This window comes from Vidua chalybeata, chromosome 10 (genome assembly GCF_026979565.1).
Source record: "Vidua chalybeata isolate OUT-0048 chromosome 10, bVidCha1 merged haplotype, whole genome shotgun sequence".
NCBI lineage: Eukaryota > Metazoa > Chordata > Aves > Passeriformes > Viduidae > Vidua > Vidua chalybeata.
This window is the reverse complement of record NC_071539.1, coordinates 8,986,858-9,006,234: the sequence shown is the minus strand read 5'-3', so window position 1 is coordinate 9,006,234 and position 19,377 is coordinate 8,986,858. Positions and strand designations below refer to the sequence as shown.

The 19,377-nt window shown below is 42.0% G+C and overlaps 1 protein-coding gene across 10 annotated transcripts in view; it reads right to left on the bottom strand.

The window, feature by feature from the left end:
- ABCC5 (ATP binding cassette subfamily C member 5) overlaps positions 1-17,311 on the bottom strand; it is a 69,860-nt gene extending 52,549 nt beyond the window's left edge. For 4 of the 10 annotated variants that reach the window (XR_008432593.1, XM_053951821.1, XM_053951827.1 and 1 more), the window contains exons 1-6: positions 17,221-17,294; positions 16,600-16,666; positions 15,857-16,031; positions 3,114-3,274; positions 2,706-2,861; positions 1,834-1,981 (exon numbers count right to left, since the gene is read on the bottom strand). Coding sequence is in view for 9 of the 10 variants with exons in the window: in XM_053951821.1 (XP_053807796.1) it covers positions 1,834-1,981; positions 2,706-2,861; positions 3,114-3,274; positions 15,857-15,985 (594 nt within the window). In the remaining variant the exon portion in view is untranslated. The other 6 variants (XM_053951825.1, XM_053951831.1, XM_053951822.1 and 3 more) reach the window with 5 other exon arrangements.
- Between the last annotated feature and the right edge of the window lie 2,066 nt (positions 17,312-19,377).

Genomic DNA, 19,377 nt, shown 5'->3' with positions numbered 1-19,377 from the left:
TTATAGGTTCAGATTCTGTGCCAGATGCAAAATGTATCAAAATAAAAAAGAGGAAGACCCTTGAAGGATCTGATACAAAAAAAAAAAAAAAAAAAGCCCAACCAAAGCAAAAGAATCCACACAGGAAGTCTGGAACAGCTCCTTTCCAGTTATAACCATCACAATGCTCAATAGCAAAATAACAGCCATTTGCTGGCCTTTCAAGATAATAGTCATTCAATTAATATTTTTGAAGTATAATATAGTGTTTAACTCCACTTTTATAATTTTCCTCCAATACATGAGGTCAAGTTGAGTGCTTTTCCTGATCTCCCCTCTCACCTTCAGGTGACTGAAAGGGTGAAACAATACAAGAAAGCACTGATACTTCTGTGGAGACAGCATAGGCATATCCCTGAGGCATGCCACTTTTAAAAACAGGGAGGAGGGATGGTAAAGACTTATTTTCATGCCAAATGGTGGAACCAAAAATGAATTGGGCCTTATTCAGAAACATGAATAAGGTTGTCTGGGCAACTGTCTATAGATAATTTTAAGTTATCCATATCAAGCATCAATTGCAGCAGTAGCCCCCAACATAATCAAGGTGGTTTGTTTTCTTCTTTCCCCTCTGACTCTCTCTCATTCAGCAGTTTGGCTGAGACAAATTGAGACCATTATGCTACAGAAATTAGGGGTAACCCTGCTGCAAGTTCTTTGCTAAAGATAAAAGCAGCTCCAAGCCCTGTAGTGAAACAATGACAGAAGCTCTTCTTGGGAAAAGCTAGTGCTGTTAAAACCTTAATCATAATTTATTGTTAATTACCAAAGTATGTTCATGTATTTTATAATAAAGACAACTATAAAATATTACAAAGAAAACAATACCACAGAAACATTCATTGTTATTCATATTACATGAAACAAGGCAAACTTTAAGAAGACTTAAAAAACAGAACATCATTTTTGATAAGACATTTAAAAGCAGGAAAACATTTTAAAAAGACATTTCACCTAACAGTGCACCCAAGTGTACTTACCCAAGAAATGAACCTCCAGCTTACCAGCACACTGAAACGTGTACTACTAGCAGTAATACTGCTCCTACTCCTCAAGGGAAATGTGTAGAGAATAAATTTAGTCAAAATTTCAACTTTAAATCTGCACAGCATGTGCAACAAACACGTGACAAAAAATGGTGTGAATGTCAAGTCCCATGTTGTTATCTTCAATACGACCCTTAGCAACAAACAGCAGCCATTCCTAGAGGCAACAACATTTTCTAACACTTCTACCTGAAACCTGTCTGGCCATTCTCTGTAGGATCAGTAAAGACTATGCCCACAGACTTCTTGAGACCTGCTCACTTTAGTTTTTAAGCAGTGCTCTCAGAATTGTTTCTTGGTCCGCTTCTTGAAGACTGTTATTAATGCCAATAATTTAAGATTAGGGTTTTATCAGACTGAATTTTATTCCAAGATAAATTTACAGAATTTTAAAGAGAAAAGCAATTAGAAGACCTGCACATAAGAGTCTTATGAAAAAAGCAAGTTATGCAGTTAGGGAAGAACTTTAAACTATACTCAAAACCAAAGAGAAAAACCAAAAAGTCCATTTCCTCCAGGATACCTAAACTCCCCCTCCCTTCTCCAAGAACTTGCCTGGGTATTCAGCAACTGATCCATCAGCTGTAGGAATCCTATCTTGGATTATTGATTTGCTCTTGAATTTTACCCCAAAATTTCTAGCTAGTCAAAACGTTTAAGTGATTCTTCAATGAAACCTTAAGATTTTACAGTTGGCCATGAGATGGAGCCCTCTGGGGTTGTTACAAAAAGGATGGATATTACTTACTGGTCCACTGAAACCCGCAAGCTGCGTGATCATCAGACACACTATGGAAAGGATGAGCCTGGTGCGGCAGAAAATCCACACAACCCTCCGGAGAGAAGCATCATCAGGCCCATTTTCTTTCAGTTCTTCCTGCCACAATCTTTCCAGCCTAATAAAAACAGAAGATTTATGACATTTATTAATGTCATAAATTTTTCACCATAAGAGAAGGTACAGACTCATCGGTACTTCTTTCTTAAAACTCTAAGAGCTTCCTAGCTCAGAACAATAAAAAAAAATATTAAGAGAAATAAATACATTCTGTAAGTTAAAGAGAAATATCTATGTAGCGTCCTATTCCATAGGACAGAGGGATGAAAAACACAATGCTTTTTCTTTGCCTGGAGCCTCTTTGGCAATCTTAATATACTGACAGTCTTTCTCTGCTGAACTGACTGAAGAACTGCAGAGTCAAAACCTGAAGAAATGCTCATTAACCATAGAAGGTAAACTTGATCAGAAGATCTGATCCACATTCAAATCACCTTGCTACTGACAGTACTATTTCTCATTTTAGCTCAAGACTTTTTTCACTGTAGCCTTGAGAAAAAAAAATTGTTTTAATAAAAAAACAGATTAAAGACATGCAAAATCAGAACAATTGCAAGACACTCCTAAAGATCTAATCCCCTAATTTCACAGAAATCAGCAAGGCTACAGAAACTGCACTGCATGAGAAAGTTGCCCCTGAGGATGAAAGTGAATTCCACCATTCTGAGAAAGGCAAAACAAAGTGTCAGTGCTGCTCTTCTAGGGCAACACTATACCATTGCCTACACACTAACATGCAATAAATGGAAACAAGAAAATAATAACAAACTAGATGTCTTTACCTTCTGCAGTTGACATCTGAAGACTCATGCCTTGATAAAGACCACACATCATCCATAAACAATTCCCCTTTCTTGTATGCTCTGTGGGCCAAAGGAGTGAGCCAGGAGAAGGTCATGGAGGAAAAAAGCCCAGCATTATCAACCGGGTGCTGGTGTCTAAAAGAATTAAAAAGAAAAAAAAAATCACAAACAAATGAAAAAGGAAACAGGAAATGTAAATCTTCAAGAAAAACAAAGCCTCCTCTCATTGAAAGCACTCAGAGTACCAAATGGTCCATGCCAGCCACACTTGCTAAACAAATTCTGATGTTTCCAGTACCAGTCAACAGGCCTACATGTGCAATTGTGCTTTGTCACTGGTTTGAAAAGCAAATGCTGTATCAGTTCTGTGGTAGCCTAAAGACGTACTTGGAAGTGGTCCGTATGGGTTTCAGTGCATTCAGACCATGGTGGTATTTGCCCTTGTGATGCTCTTCATCCAGCATTCTCAGCTGGGAATGCACAGAGATGTCCAGTGGCAGGCCCTCTGCCCGAGCTGCTGCTTCCAAGGCATCCTGGCATTCAATCTGCTTTTACAAGAAAGACAACAGATTCAGACTTCAAAACTACATTTGAAGTCCATGACTCCCATCTCCAGCAATTTTGCACCTCTTTCTTCTGCAAATTATTGTGCAACAATCACAGTCACTTCAACGTCTCAGAGCACAGGCTTCATCCTGGCAGCAAAGCCATGGAAGAAGGCACAGGTTCTAGATCTGTGTTAGATTGCTGCATTTGTAAAACAAGTTGGTACAAATATTGCACCTGTGCATTCAAAGGATAAATGGATAGACCAGACTAATCCTGACACAGGAAACACAATAGAGAAAAATTACAACATTACGTACCTATGACATCAGTTCAGGAAATCAATGACTGGCTTATGCAGTGAAATTAAGACATTTTCTTGATGAATTCACACCTTCTTAGTATAATTTAGATATTCTTATCCACAGAAAATACAAAGTATTTTCAGAATTCTACTAAAGTCCCTTCTTCAAAAACACTTTAGATTAAATTAAAAAAAACCCAAATATGCACTAAGCAGAATTGTACTTACTTTTCTCATGTTTCCTGTTTTTCCTCTTTTTCCCTAATCTAAATGGAACAAAGTTGACAATTTTCTCTGCCCCCAGGCACAGTTTCTCAATGGCTCAGCAACTTTGGTAACAGACACCTACTTTAAAGGCAAACCTTATCTCAGGGAGGGTTTCCACTGCCCCAGTGAAAGGCAGACAAAGCTAGTCCAAGAGGAAAAACAGCAGTGATACAGGATAGTCAAATTGTTGCAGAGTTTAAACAAATCTTTTGATGAGTAGCCAGATGTGGCAAAACTACATGAGGAGGTGAGCCTGTTATCTATACTGGCAGAGGGCCCTTGACTGCTTCTGCTCATTTGATGTGCTATTTATTGCAGGACCATGTTACCTGCTTGTATTCTAGTTTATTGCAACTGAGCTACTTTGTAGAAGAAAAAAAAAATCTGAGGTTAAAATCATCTTGAAGGTCTTACAAAGATACTATGATTCTACTTTTATTAGTTGACATATCAGAGCCAAACTAGCTTATTTCCTTGAAAAGAAACAACTGTAATGCATTGTAGCCTCCAACAAACACTAAATGCCAGCACTTGGTTCCCAATTTCCAAGTCCTGTAATTGTTTTTTGAAATGTCACCATTTGTCATGGACTATGTCTGTACTATGTTAAAATGTAATAGTACAGCACACTAAGACACTCTTTCCACCCACGAGAAGGATGAGAACAGGAAACTGAAAAAGTCATAAATCTCTCCCTTATTTACTTAACCAAAGTACTTAAATAGTGCCTAAGTATGTTGTCAATAACCCATGGCTCTATCTTAAAAAACTTACTTGCTAAGCTATCACCTAAAGCTATAGTAACAAAATATAGACAAATAACATGAAAACAAAAGAACATTAAAACCTTATGACACATGGACTGACTCAAAAATACACAGTACTTGAAATCTGAATTAAAAGACTTCTCACTCAATTTATATTAAATTACTGACTCACAAAGGCAACACTGCCTTACTAAACCTATGCAAATCAGCATTAATAAGGGACCTGCCATAAACATCCCAAAGGAGTCAGTAGCAGGGAAGAGTTCTGCACCACCTCTTCTCTGGATAGAGCAGAGGAATTCTTAACTGGTTTGTGGTGTTACCCTCACAAGAGGCCCAGGGCAGATCTGCCCAAACATCTTGTTGCTGATAACACACTTGTTTCTAAGTGATGCCATAAGCTAGTTGTATAAACATTGCTTTTCAGAGCACACAAAAAAGTGCCTACAAGTAAAAAAAAAATCTCCCAAAATAGAAAACACTATGTTGATGAGCATAAAGATAGCTTTTCACCCACTTAGAAACAAGAATAACTTTTTAATAAGTAAGCACAATTGCAAGGGGTTTAAGCAGTCCAAATATTCATAAACAATCACTGTGAAAAATAATTAAACTCCCCAGAGCTGCTCAAGAGTTCTCTCAGCAAATGTGGAAAAGCTGTATTGATATAGATGAGGCCTTTGAAAGACCTTTATAATGTTTTGCCATAGAGACAAATACAACCACAAACCCCTCACTGAGAGCACCACTGCTCATTTCCATCTTGATGAGATTGTCAAAATCCCACATGTAAGACTACCAAGAAACAAATGCATCATACCACTGTACAATTAAGATTTAAGAACAACTCTACAGTTCTGCATAGTTCTCTGAAGATCAGAAAATCTTCAAAGCAGAGTTTATCAAGAAGAAGCGAGGCTCCTAAGTTGTTCTACAATGCACTTCAGGAACAAAAGACTGAAGTAAAAAACCCAAAACAACCCCAACACAATTTAAGTTTCTGATTAGGTTTTCTGTTTGCCTGAATGTGTGCACAGTTTTCTTGGAAACCAATGCCTTGAGTAGTTACTAATGTGCTACAACAGGCTCCAGCTCTGCTATTGAAATAAATGTCTATTAAACATAAATAAATTAAAATACACTTTTTCTAATTCATCAACTTATTAATATGCCAAAACAAGCAATTGAATGAGTGATACAACATGGTACTGATAACTCCAAAGAAATGTTCACAGAAACAAAACAAGTCTAAATCAGATATTGCTAACTGGAAGAGAAAGATTCACTCAGACATTTATTGAGAAACAGCAGATGACAAATCAGCACCAACAAAAGATCAAAAAAACAATGAAGATTTGTTACAAAAGACACAAAGAATAAAGCAGAAAGCATTACCATAACACTTAAAATCCCTAGGGTTTGCATCCTGTTTGAACACCAGACTATGCCCGTTGTCACTTCCATTCAAAAAGGGGACTATACTTAAACTTACTTTCCTTGAGCAGTAATAACAATGGGGCTTGGAATAGCATAAATTTAAGATTTTTCAGCTGGATTGATAAAAGGAATAAAGGTACAGATATTTGAGATGTCCATAAAGCCTCAAGAAAGAGAACTAGAGAGTGACTACCAACTGTTCTTACAACAAAAGAACAAGGCACACTTAAATTTAGAAGTCTCTATCATAAGATACTGTAAGGTTCAAATGCATTAATGGACTAAACACTGGAGAAAAACTCACAGAGGATAAGCACATCATGGCTTGCTGAACGCATGACAGAGGGCAAGAACAATCATTGATTCAGCATCTTATTAATATCTGGTGAACACCAAATAAATTTTCTGCAGCCATAGGCATCCCCTAACAGAGCATAAGAGTGCACTCCACATGCCATGAAGCTCTGACACACCTGAGTACAGGCTGATACAATTCAATAGATGACTATAAGAATTAACAGATTAAGAAAACAGTTAAATTTTTAATCTTGGACCCAATGCCCAAGAGTGGGGCGAGTATCAAGGAAACATCACTGCACACATGATCTTCCTTCATGGGTGGGTCACAGAGGGGCAGAGAAAGAGAAGCACAGTTGGTGCTGCCACCACAGGGCACACCTGCCCCATCTGACTTTCTACAGCTTAGGAAAACAACAAAACCATACAGCCTGCTGGCATGAATTCCTTGTCAAAAAATTGGTCATAGCAATGGTAAGCACATAAGGTAATGAGAGAGTCAGAAAGATTACATGGTTGGCTAAAGACACATGACAGAAAGCCCAAGTGAGGTGAGGAAAATGAGTGGTTTAGGGGCAAGGGGAAACTATTTGCTCATTAAATTAGAGACAGACATACCAAATCCACAATCCAAGGTAATGAAAATGCAGGAAATGTAGGAGCCAAGCTGTCATATACACATGATGTCAGAAGTTCCATAGGAAGCAAGAATGGCATGAGGAAACTTACTCAGAAAGGCAAGCAAACTCAAATATGTGAACTTGCACTCTTCTGAAAATGTGCTAAGCAGACAATATGGGCATCTGAGGATGGGGAACAGGTAAAGAAAAAGGAAGTAGCTGTCATGTAGGTGGGAAGGAAAAAGCCATCCAGGGAGACTCTAGCCTTTCACACCGTCCTATAACAATCTTCTATTTAAGAGAAGGTAGCAATTCTTGGTTTGACAACTGTAACATCACACAACTGCAAAACCAGACAAGACCGGAGGCAAAGCAAAACATTTTTTCCATCCCTTACTCATCTTGCAGAGAAAGAATCTGATGTGTGCATATAACCCAAACCCCACCAAACAGCTTCATCCCTTCTTCCATAAGGCAGAATACCATCTAAGGCTCAGATCACAGCAGGGAAGAAGCTCCATCTCTTCTGGTCCTACCAGCAGCTGACAGGAAATTAGAACAGACCTATAACTACTTTCTACTAATCCTTGCAGCTGACATAGAACACTAAAGCTACTGTGGTTGACTTATTATTACAAAGTTTAAATTGTTTAAGTTGTAAAGATCTCTGCACTGGCAACACTGCAGAACAGAACTCCTACCTCTTGCATTTAGCAGCCAGAACTCAGCAAGCTTCCTCATGCCTTTAAAGTTCTCAGCAAGGAGAGGTAAATGGGGAACCTAGAGACAGCAGAGCTCAGAACTAGGTGGGTATGTGATGAGAAAGAATTATATCCTCACCAGTTCTGCTCAGTGCTTAAAGCATTTGCCATATTACAATTCCAGGATGAAGAGCAATGTAAAAATATTTAAGATTTCCTTAAAAGATTGGTGTTGCAAAACAAGATTAGTTATTAGCTTGTATGGGCTGGGGAAGGGAAGAAAAGAACCAACTGTTCCATTTAGCTTAAGCACAAGCAAAATAAAACAAGAGTCTAGGAAAATATTCTCTGGAATTGTAATTACATTCTTCTTCCCAGAAATTCCTCTGGGTCCAAGAATACTAAAAAGGAGTAAAGGGTATATACACTGCTTCTGCAGGTAGCACAGGCAACTCCTAAAGCATTGTTGTCCAGGCTGCAAGTCATCAAACCCCAGAGCATCTGGAAATTAAACAGGTTTGCAGGTCCAAACATTGTCAAGTCTGTAGCTGCTTGGTGAAGCAGCAAGTGCACTATAAACTTTATAGTCTACTAAGACAATTCTTTTCTCCTTTCACTGGATTTGATGGAGTACACAATCTATAAAAATATTAACGAGGGGGATTTGCAGCATTAGGCTCCCAGCCTTCTCTGTAGCTAGGATACTTTATAATACCCTGCCTGATTAAAACATGAGCCTATTTAAGACTAGTTTGGTGTATCATCCACCCATACCAGCTGTCTCCCTGATGCTGAGGCAACAAGGAGCAGGCACTGGGCTAGAGCAGAGACAGTGGGTGTCAGGAAGGAGACACTGATCCTTTAGGCACCTGCACACATTGATTGCAAAGTGCAGACAGCACAGCTGAATTCACAGAGCACCAAAGTGAGACCATCAGACAGTGTCAGATGCCTAGAAATTATGGTTACAATTTCCATAAAAGAACAGATCAAGAAGTCAGACTCCATTTTCTTCAACCTCCTGAGAAAAAGGGGTATAAAAAAAACCTCATGTCTCTGCTGCCTTCCCAGCTTCTGCTACCTGGAAGAACAGCTCTTCAGAGCACCAAACACATAACCAAATTCAGGAATAAGTACAGCTGTGCCATATTTCTCTTAAAAGATACCAATTAACTGTTCAGAAACATGCTCTGATTTATCACAACAGTTCAGAGATGGAAAAACTTGAAATCTACTTTAACAGAGTTACATGTGACTTGATTACACCAGATTCACTGTTACTTTTCTGGCCAGGATTAGCAGAAGTTGTATTAACACTGGAATCATGGTTTCAAAGCTAGCCTGAGTTTATGCATCCTCAGATTAAAGCAGAAGTTTCCCAATGCTTGGTACTGATATCAAGGCTCTGTAGCCAAACAAGGTCAGGGTATGTACATCTGGTAAGCCTGAGTATTTTAGTCACATATATTGAGCACTTTCACTTGAGGCACAGGAGGTCCTTGGTGAAGACAGGTATATCAGCTTCTTACAGGAATATTTCTTATTTTATCTTGCCCTTGAACTCTGGCCAGCATCAGCTTTGAGGTGAGATGTTCTCAACTCTTTCCTAGCAAATCCATTTATTCCTGCAATCCAAGAAATACAGAGTTTGGCATAAAGTGTTTATTTTGGGATTTTACAACTGTAGCTGCTATGAATGCACCTGATAAGCAGCTGTGCATGTGCTTAGGCTTGTGGTATCCATGAATCCCTGTCTTTTGTTTTGCATTAAAACCAGTATTCATGATCTTGTAAGCAAAGGTTCTAGGATTCATTCAAAACTAAGGCTGTACATTGATCATCCAGCACTGGAGCTACATAGCTCATGCACAGTAACAGCAGACTCCTGTAAAATTGGAAATAACTAGATTTAGAATTGACACCCTCGACATCTCTGCCTACAAAGATGGGAAACACAACTCCTCAATAAGCAGATCAACCTAGCACAGCACAGGCTGAGAATTTGGCTCCTGCCCTGCTCAGGTAAGCTCTGCTCTCCTGAACCACCCAAACACCGTGCCATATGCTGGTGTTCTTCAATAACAATCTTTATTCAGGCCATGCCTAATCCAGGTCACAAGAGAAGCTACACAGGTGAATTTTGTACAACACTTGGAGTATCCAGGGAGGCTTTGACCTTAAACTCCTATTGAGTGGAATCACCAACGAGTGACAGCAGAAGCCTTGACACTACAGCATTTATCAAGCCTAATACAACAATCTTGTATTGAACTCCCCTTCCTGCACCAACTCATGTTTCCAAAAGCAAACAGTAAACCAGGAAACTGAAACTAAACATCTCAGGGCTCTAAACATGTTGACTTCGAAATTCATTAACCTTCATCCTCAAAAACAACTGAAATACAGATTTTGTTTGTGGAACAGCTTGTTTGCCGTCTGCACAACTGACTGACTATTTCTTGTCACTAGGATACAAATTTTCAAAAACTAATAACCATCTCAGTGTCCCAAGATATCAGATCCCCCTGCATATATGTGAGGTTTAAGTTGCTTCAAGCTAAGTTCACCAATAGTTTGGGATAGATGCATTAAATATTTGTGGAAATGCTTATAGCTGTACACTGAGTTTCTGAAAGAGCCATAGAGCAGAGTGTCTGCAGCACTAATACAGAACACCAAAATGGAAAAGATACTGCACGATTTCCTTCACTGATAGCTAATCTACTCCTTACACACTTCTGGTCATGAGCAGGCTGATTTAGAAAACTGCTCTGAACAAAGGAACAGCAACCCACAGTAGCCAAAAACAATACCAGCATGTGGTCAGAGCTGAGGTTTTATAATGTGGCTAAAACTTAGAAAGAAGATGGCTGTGCACTAAGGAAGGCAGTCAAGTTCCAATGGAAACTGTGATTTATCCAGAATATTGATGCTCCTCTAGAAAATGTCTCTGCCCAGTCATAGACCTCACCTTTTTGTTCCTCTTGTTAAGGGGAAAGCTTCCCTGATATCATAAATCCCCCTCCAAGTGTCCGATAATATTTCAGATTTGATACATGACTGTCTGTGGATATGCTCCTCTCTCAGATAGTGATATGTACATGTAGGCATGAAGGACAAGGTAGAGATACCCCTTCTTTGGTGTGGTTAGAGGGTCATCCTAAAGCATACACCAACAAAGAATTCTAGGATCTCCTATCAAGTGATCCTTGATTCTGTGTTTACTGTGTGACTGCTTTACTAGCAGAGGTTCAATGGTAAAACAACTTAACAAAACATGATTATAACCAATATATTCAGTTCTTTGGGGATATCATTGAATTAATGCATCTTTAGAAAGCACCATAAATGTTTGCTTCTGCACCTAGTCTAATTGTGTTCAAAGTTCTCAAAGATAATAGAACTGCTGCAAAAAAACAGATTTTAAAATGTTGTTTTCATTTGACTTGGAAAAGTAAAAAACTGTTTGGAAAAGTGCAGACACATCCAGCAGCTTCAGCTACAAGTAACAGTTTACAGTTAAGATATCTACGACTGCTCTAAGCATGGAGTGCACTGGCAGAAGTACCCAGCTACACTCACACCCCTATTTTTAACCTGTTGTTCAGTTGACTCAGACACTCAGATGTTTCAGAGGGGTTGAGGCAGAATTGATCTATTTAAATACTCAGTGATAAATCACTTCAAAGCTATCAGTGCTTGAAGGATTTATATCCATTCCAGCAAGTTCTGACCACATTCCCTGCTGTCTTGGGCAAAAGATGTCAGAAACAAACCTGAAAAACAAGAGATCAAGGTAAGGACAGGAATATTAGTAGGACTTCTGATAGCTAAAGTTAGCAACACATTTCCTGCATGTTTGAAGTGATCTCTACAGTTCCCCTGGCTGGTGCCTTGAAATGCAGCAATTTGCACTTGAGATTCACCACAGATGCAGTCATTATCCTTCAGCAGCAAGAACTTAATCCTGAACAGTACATTCCAGCCAGAACCAGCTACAGCTTGGAGTACAATTTGTAAATAAGTGCTGCAGCATCATTAACATGGGAAGTTAAATTCCAAGAATTGAGTTCTCATAAGCTTTGTATATTGTAGAAGCAGCTTGTTCTCATATCCTCCTCTATTGTAAATGTAATGTGGTAGGAAAGCAAAATTCATTGCCTGCTATTCCATCAAATAAACACAAAACCTACATTTGAGACAAACCAATTCCAAAAGCATTTCAAAAATAAATTATTTCTCTTCCTCATCTGTCATTTTATAGCATATTTCATAGACAGTGGGGTCTGTTCTCCCCAGGATACACTGCTTTTGTTTGTAAACTACAAACAATTACTCCAGCTGCAAGTTGAAGGGCACAGGCACATTCTGACAACAGAAAGTCCTAAAGGTGTAAGTACAAATCAACATTTCAAAACATCCCTTAATTATTACTCACTGGTCATGTAAGAGCTTTTACAGATGAAGACCACTCACTGTAGTGCTGGCAGCAAGTGCACCTACAAGTTCTCCAGCAGAGGCATGTACCCACACACAATAAGCCCAGTGAGTACAGTACTACGCAGTGAGAACATGTAGTTAAGACTCTGTTTCATAAGCTACATTAAGGTCTCCAAAGACTTAAAAATCAATTATTATCAGAACACACTGCAGACACTTATTCATGAGGTGAATATATGTATTCACAAGCTGAATAAATTTTTTCTTGAATTTTAGTCGCAAAGTGCCTATTTCCAAGGTCCATATTTCTATAGCAACATTCCCATTAAGTACCAGGAAATGTTGGATTAGACCTACTTATATTGCAGAATTATTTCAATTATGATTCCAGGAAGCCTATTTGAAAAGCTCCTGTCTTTCAGAGATGTGATCCTTCAAGCTGTGACCAAGCAGCATTTAAGCTTCCAAGGAAAGAATTGCAAGTTCTTTTTCACTATTGTCATGAACACACTTGTGGTAGTTTAAAACAGCATCCTTTCAGCAGGAAACAAACACAAGAATGGAGGTTTCAGGACAGAAAATGGAAAGCTGAATATAACCTTTATGCAATGCAAAGAAGAGACATACAAAAAAGCTCTGGGACCATGGCTCAGTAGTAAAACAGGTCTTTCACCTATAAAGATCATGATCAGAAAATCAACTAGACTTGTCTGCTTCAAGTTCAGAAGGATGCAGAAAACACAGCAATATAGGCAACAAAACCCCCAATGAGTCATATTATTGATCAGCCAAATGTTCTTGTAGCCCTGCCAGCAGCAGTCCTCACCAGTTGCCATGAACCAGTGGCCCTTGACTACTGTCCCCAGAGCATAGAGGATTCTACCTCACCCTATAAGGGTGCACCATGTTAGCAGAGGTCTACCTCGTGCAGTGAAAGTCTGCTGCAAAACAGCCTTAAATTTGCATTCCACAAAGATCTGAAGTTAGTGGTAAAGTAACAGCCTACATCTGCTTGCAGCTTGTTCCTGGCAATACAGATCATGCTTACAGCTAAATCATTTTCTGGTTAATCTAATTCAAATCCTGAGCCAGATTTTCTACAAGAAATTGGAGAGTCACAATGTCTCTGCTGATGGTACACTGGACTCTGTTGTCCAAGTGACAGAGTTCCACTACAGCTTATCCCTCTATCTGAACTGCTGTGGTCCTACCCTTTCTCATCACATCAGCCCTCCCTTGCATTCTGTCACCAGCTGTGCCAAGTCAATTTAGGCATCTAACCCAATCCAGGTTGCATAAAAGATACAGTAGCAAAGGACAGAACTCCTTCTTTTCCCTTGAAACACCATTTTCTTCAATTTCTTCACAGCTTCTACCATTTTCTTACGTGCAGAGGGGAAGTGCTTAACCAAACAAAGTTCAGCCTTATGAAAGGGAAGTCTTTGCTCCTCCCTAAGCCAAGTACACTGCTGAAACCAGAGCTTGTTTCAACTAGAAAGGGAAAAACTTGGTACACAAACATGAATGCCTAACTTAGATAAGGTGTTATGAATACTGCTCCTTTTACTTAACCTTAGTACTCCGCAAGCAAGCAGGATTTAATCTCACTGACATGTAGCAACAAATTCAGAGCGGTTTGTGTCTGTGGACTATATACACCCGAGCTGCAAGGCTAGCCAAACAAAAATGGTACCAATGTCTGAGCTAGAAATTAGCACAACCTTGGCATTCTGAACAAGATAACTACCAAGTAAAGTGGGCATCCTATCAGAACCAGAAGACTCCATTAGCAGAACAAGTTCATTCTTCTACTCAAAGAGAACAAACAAGATAAAGTTCAATGTATGAACTTGGGTAAAGCCTTCTCTTACATCAGTAACCATAAGTATACAGAACTCCTGTTTTGCAATCAATTCTCTGTGTGTACTACCCTGTAGTCATAGGCAGCATATCAAATGGTAGGGGTAGAAGGGTAAAAAAGACCAGCAACAGAGTTAAGCTGACCTGAAGCTGCCTCAGAGTTAGAGATTTTTATGCCAGGCTGTACAGACATGCAGGATTTGGCTTACTTTCAATCTCCACCAAAGAAAAAATAAGTAAAAAAAAAAAAAAAAGAAAAGTACCCACAAATATGCTGGTTTCATGATTTCATTTAATTAAAAGTTTACAGGTAAGATAAGGATTGTTTCCTTTAAAAGTTAAACCCTGATTAGATGATGCAGACCAAAAGGGAGAGATAACATGCAACGATTACTGCTGAACTCCACTGCCACTGGTCAGGAAACAGAGCTGCCCACCAATGGCATCACTGTTGTCACCAGTAATTTGACAGAGCAGATTTGCTACTGGACAGGGTAGGGTCGGTGGCAAGCCCATGACATCAACATCATAAAAGCCGTTAAAAATCCGCACCGTGACTCCGAGCGCTCGCGGTTCTGCATCAGTGCCTGCTCTAATGCAATCAGACACCACCTTGCTGGAACACCGTCAGCAGCACTGTGCTGAGTCATAGAGCCTGTGGGGACACTGGAGCTGCAGGGCCTGCACTCAGCTGCTGCAGAGCTGAGCTCTCCAATCCCAAAACTCAGCAGTGCAGCACTGGGAAACCCTCAAATCCACTGAAACAAGGGAAGCTGAAATACACAGTGTATCAGCATCTACTATAGCACAGCAAAGATTAAGCCTTTTTAGAGGTCTTCACAATTCCTTCATACAAATACATCAAGTTCCCTTATTTCCAACCCTCTCACATGCAATCTATGTGGAATGACCAGCAGCACATCTGCAAGGAACTCATCATTGCAAAAATCAGACAGAAGCACTATTAACTTTGTCTTCAGAAAAAAATCTACAGTGTGTATACATATATACACATATATATACATACATATATATATATACCATTCCTTGAAGTATTTCAGAAAAGGTCAAGAACAGGCTACGCAAGAAAATATTAGCTGCTCTGAATGCTAGCACTGGAATATCTTTAACCTTCTTCAGCTGGCAGGGGTTATTAGTTTCTGACCATATCTTTCACCAGCGTGGGTGTTTCCATTTCTCTGAGCCTTTTTTTTTCCTTATAGCACTTGGTAGTATATGCACTCTTCCCAGTGAAAACAACCTCTAAAAATTAGAAGTGCTGAACAACAACAGGCTAGCTCTAAGCCAGTGGTCTTATTTCAAGACCCAGCTCTCAAAATAAACTAGAATTATGATGGTACCTCACCATGTTAAATACACAGATACTCAAGAAAGTGTTCAATAATAATTACTTTCATCTGAGGGAAAAAGTGAAGTCATGCTACTAGAGCAAGCTAGACATCTGTTTTAGAAAATTAATCCTTGAAACAACCATGGCATGATTAAGATTTTTTTTCAGCTGCCAACACTGAATGGTGTATGATTTGTGCCGAGTGCTCCGCTGCTCTTGCTTGGTTGTAATGATTCTCTAATACACAAAGGTTTAAAAAATTTCCCTGATTCACATCAATAGCTGAATACTAGAAAAAAGTTCTGTTCAAGTTTTGTTACTGAAAGCCACATTTAAAAGTGAAAAATGCTTAATAGGTGCTGAGACCTGTTATCAAAATAGCTACAGCACCCCTTGGAATGACCTCTTCCACACAATAGGCAATACTATTATTGCCCTTCAATGCAGCAAATCTATATACAGCTGGCACAGCAAAAAGGCTGCTGCATGCAATTTAATAAGCAAAAAGACTGCAAAATAAACTATGAAAAAGAAACTGACCTTAAGTTTAGAATGCTGAAAATTAGACTCTTCCTGCTCTTCATGCTGCACCGAGTCAGCTCTCTCCCTCACACTTCTATACCCAGGACTGGGTATAATGTACTCTTTTCCTATGTCGATGTCTTTCATCTTCTGTAAACGCCAGGGTTTACACGTGTATTTTCACCTCAAGTATCTGAAAAATAATTAAATTCCCCTTCATTATGTACCATGCCCAATACATCACTTTCTTTTAGCCACCTATTTTTAAAGTTAATTTTCAAAATCAATAAGCAATTGCAAATGAGTTCTATTACAACAAGGGCTGTAATAACATGGCTTTCAAAGTCCACACAAGACTAACTTCTCATGAACTAGTTTAAACATACCCTGAGGTAATCAAATAGTACAACGATCCTCAATGCACTAGAGTGCTGTCATAGTTCCTCCCTTAGATCTCTGAAATACAATTATGCAATCTGACAGATTGAAGTAATAGCTACAGCATTTAGTCAAAACCCTGAGAAACTTGACTAGGAAGACCAAATCCCCAAAATCTCTTGTAAAGAGTCTGAAATTGCATATATCCAATAATTTATCAGCACAAAGTTTTGCAAAACCAACCTCTCTGGAGAGATCACTTGATAAAATTAGTCAGTAGAAACACTCTGGAGAAAACTACGTCCCTTCTCTATAGCATTGCTCACTTACTCCATAGGCTTGAGCAATATTTAAGTGCAGACATGCACAGGAATGAGTCACACCTTCAGTGCTGCAGGTTTCCACTCAGTCTATCAAACTGCACTGAAAGGTCAGAAGGAGAACCAGAGTCTGGAAGACAAAAATCACTCCCCTCTGTAAGACTCTGTTTTTTATAACCCAGCTTTATCGCGTTCTGCCACCCGCCTGCAACTAAGGCGATGGGAGACGCCTGGTTGCGCTACGCTGGTCAGACTGCACCAGCAGCTCTGCCGGGGTGCGCGGGGCTGCCACGGCTCCGCTGCTGCAGCATCGCCGCCGAGGGCACCGCGGGGCTGGGGATGCGGCACCCGCGGGCTCCGCGCCCCTCCCGCGGCGGGGATGCGGGACAGCTCCCCCGGCCGGACACCCTCAGCAGCCCGGCGGGAGCATCCCCTCCGCTCTTCCCCGGCCTCCCCGTGTCTCTGCCGCACTGCCGTAATCACGGGAGCCGCCCCGCCCAGGGACAGGTGCCCCGGCTGCAGCCGAGGCGGGACAGAGCGCGGCGGGAGAGGGCACCGCGCAGCCCCTTCACCGGGGGCAAGGTGAGGGGGCTGCTCGGCCGGGCTCCTGACAGGAGAGGGGACAGCAAAGCCGCCGCCTCACCACACCAAGGTCCGCCCGTGCCCGGTACCAGCCGCACTCACCTCCGCCCGCCGACGGCCCCGCCGCAGCTTCTCCGCTCCGCGGCCGCGAACCCAAACAACGCCGCTTATAGCGGTTCCGGCGTCCCCACTGCGCATGCGGGCGGGCGCTGCGGCGGCCGCTCCTTCCTGGTGCCCCACGGGAGATGTAGTCCGCTCCTAGACCTGGGCGCTCATTGACTGCTGACAATGAACTACATTTCCCTCAAGGCCCCGCGCGGGCCACCTCCGTTTGGTCGCGCCCCCCGTTTCGCCGCGCCCCGCCCAGCCCCGTCCCGCCGCCGCTGCCGCAGCGTGGGGGGTCTGGAACGTTCCCCGCCCGCCGGGGCACCGCACCTCTCCGCTCCTCACCGCTCGGGAGGGCGGCAGCGCAATGCAATGCAGTGCAGTGCAGTGCAACGCAGTACCGTGCTGAGCCGTGCCATACCGGGCCGTGCAGTGCAGTGCGGGAAGGACGGGTCCTTCCACCGAGCCAGTGCCGGTGGGAAGAATTGGGGTCCGCTCTGTTCGGACACCGCACGCAGAGCCGAAGGGCTGTCTCGGTGCTGGGCTCGGTGCTGGAGAGGGCGAGGGGTGTCTCGGCTCTCTCCCGGCAGCGGGGGCTGCCGCAGGGCGCTGCCCGGTTTGCACAGGCGGAGCGGCGGCCGGTGTGGCGGACAGAGCGGACAGCCGCGGCCTCGGTGTCCGCCCCTCCCGGCCGGCCCGCGGCTCGCAGCAGCCTGTCACTCGCTGCCGGTTATCTACAGCCCCTCGGCCGGGGAAAGTGCGACGTGCCCTTATCTGGGGCTTAACCTTGGCTGGGGCCGCGGTCAGTACCGGCTCCTGTTGCCCCGGCAGCCTCTGCCGCAGGCCTGCGACGCGCTTCCCAAGGAACCGGGCATGATTCCCCTGCCAAGCCCCAGCTGTGCCCTTCCAGCTCCCTCAGACCACCTAAAGGGACGGGGAACTTGTCCCAGGGCTTTCACAGCCAAGCTTTGCCGGCTGAAAAGGATGGAAGCTGCGGCTGTGTGTCCCTGTGTGGTGGTGGCTGAGGGCCAGCGATCCTGCTTCCCCAAAAGAGTGTGACACAGGGTGTCCAGCCCCCGCCTCAGGGGAGTCAGTGAAGGAGATGGACACAGCTGCGTTTCCTCTCACAAAGGGCTGTAAATATCCTTAACAAACCCTGAGCTGTAGCTTCTCCCCTGCTGCGTTTAAATACCCTGTCCTCAGCTGACATCCTCCTTCCACCAGCCAGATTTGGCTGATGTCTCATTTAAGTGGTTTATGTAACGAGTGCCTGTTTGCACCGCAGTCCTTGCTCTCCTGTCAGGAATCTTTGTGAGAGTCAGTTTGATAGAAATGCTGAAATGAACTCAGGTAAACAAGGGAGACGGGAATCTGGAAATAAAAGTGGACCAGAATATTCCCCCCAAGCCAGAGGTAAAGGTAAAAGGTGTCACCATGCAAGTAACAAGGACACCCTTAAGGTACCAGAGAATCCCTGTAGAGCTCCCTGACACACATGGTCACACATCCTGCAGATCTCTGACTCTATTTCTGGAAAAAATGAGAATCAGGTCTACTGCAGGTGCTCTTAACATTTTGGGACAGGGGAACTGACAGACAGACATACCTTGCCCAGATACAGGAGCCAAGAACAAATGTAACTGCTTCATTTTTCTGCAATCTCGTCCCCAGACAGGGGAATCATGCACAATCACAATCATGCAGTTTCAGACTGGACTGGCATTTTGTTGGGGAAGACACTCAAGGTGCACTTCATACTTTATAAATGCTATGTCCCAGCAAAATGTGGATTTTAGGACAGAAGCCAGGAGGCAATTTACAGCAACTCCTTGAACAGTCATTAAACTGACCTTTGTTTGCACCAAACACTCTACGTAGAGTGGGTTTTTTTTTTGTTTTGGTTTGGTTTGGTTTGGTTTTTTACCCATTTCTCTAAGGGGTAAGTAGATGTCCAGATACTGAGCTGTGTAGTTAAACAGCATAAACAGAAAGGACAAAGACTGAATAATGGGGAAAATTAGACTGTGTTAAAGTTTCAAGGTGATTCACTGGTATTTTCGGGTGTTGACCTGGAATTGTTCTGAGTGTGAGCATGTCTTTGGGCCCTAGGCTGTGGAGGCAAACAGAGCTAATTTTTGGAGGTGGCTGGCTGTT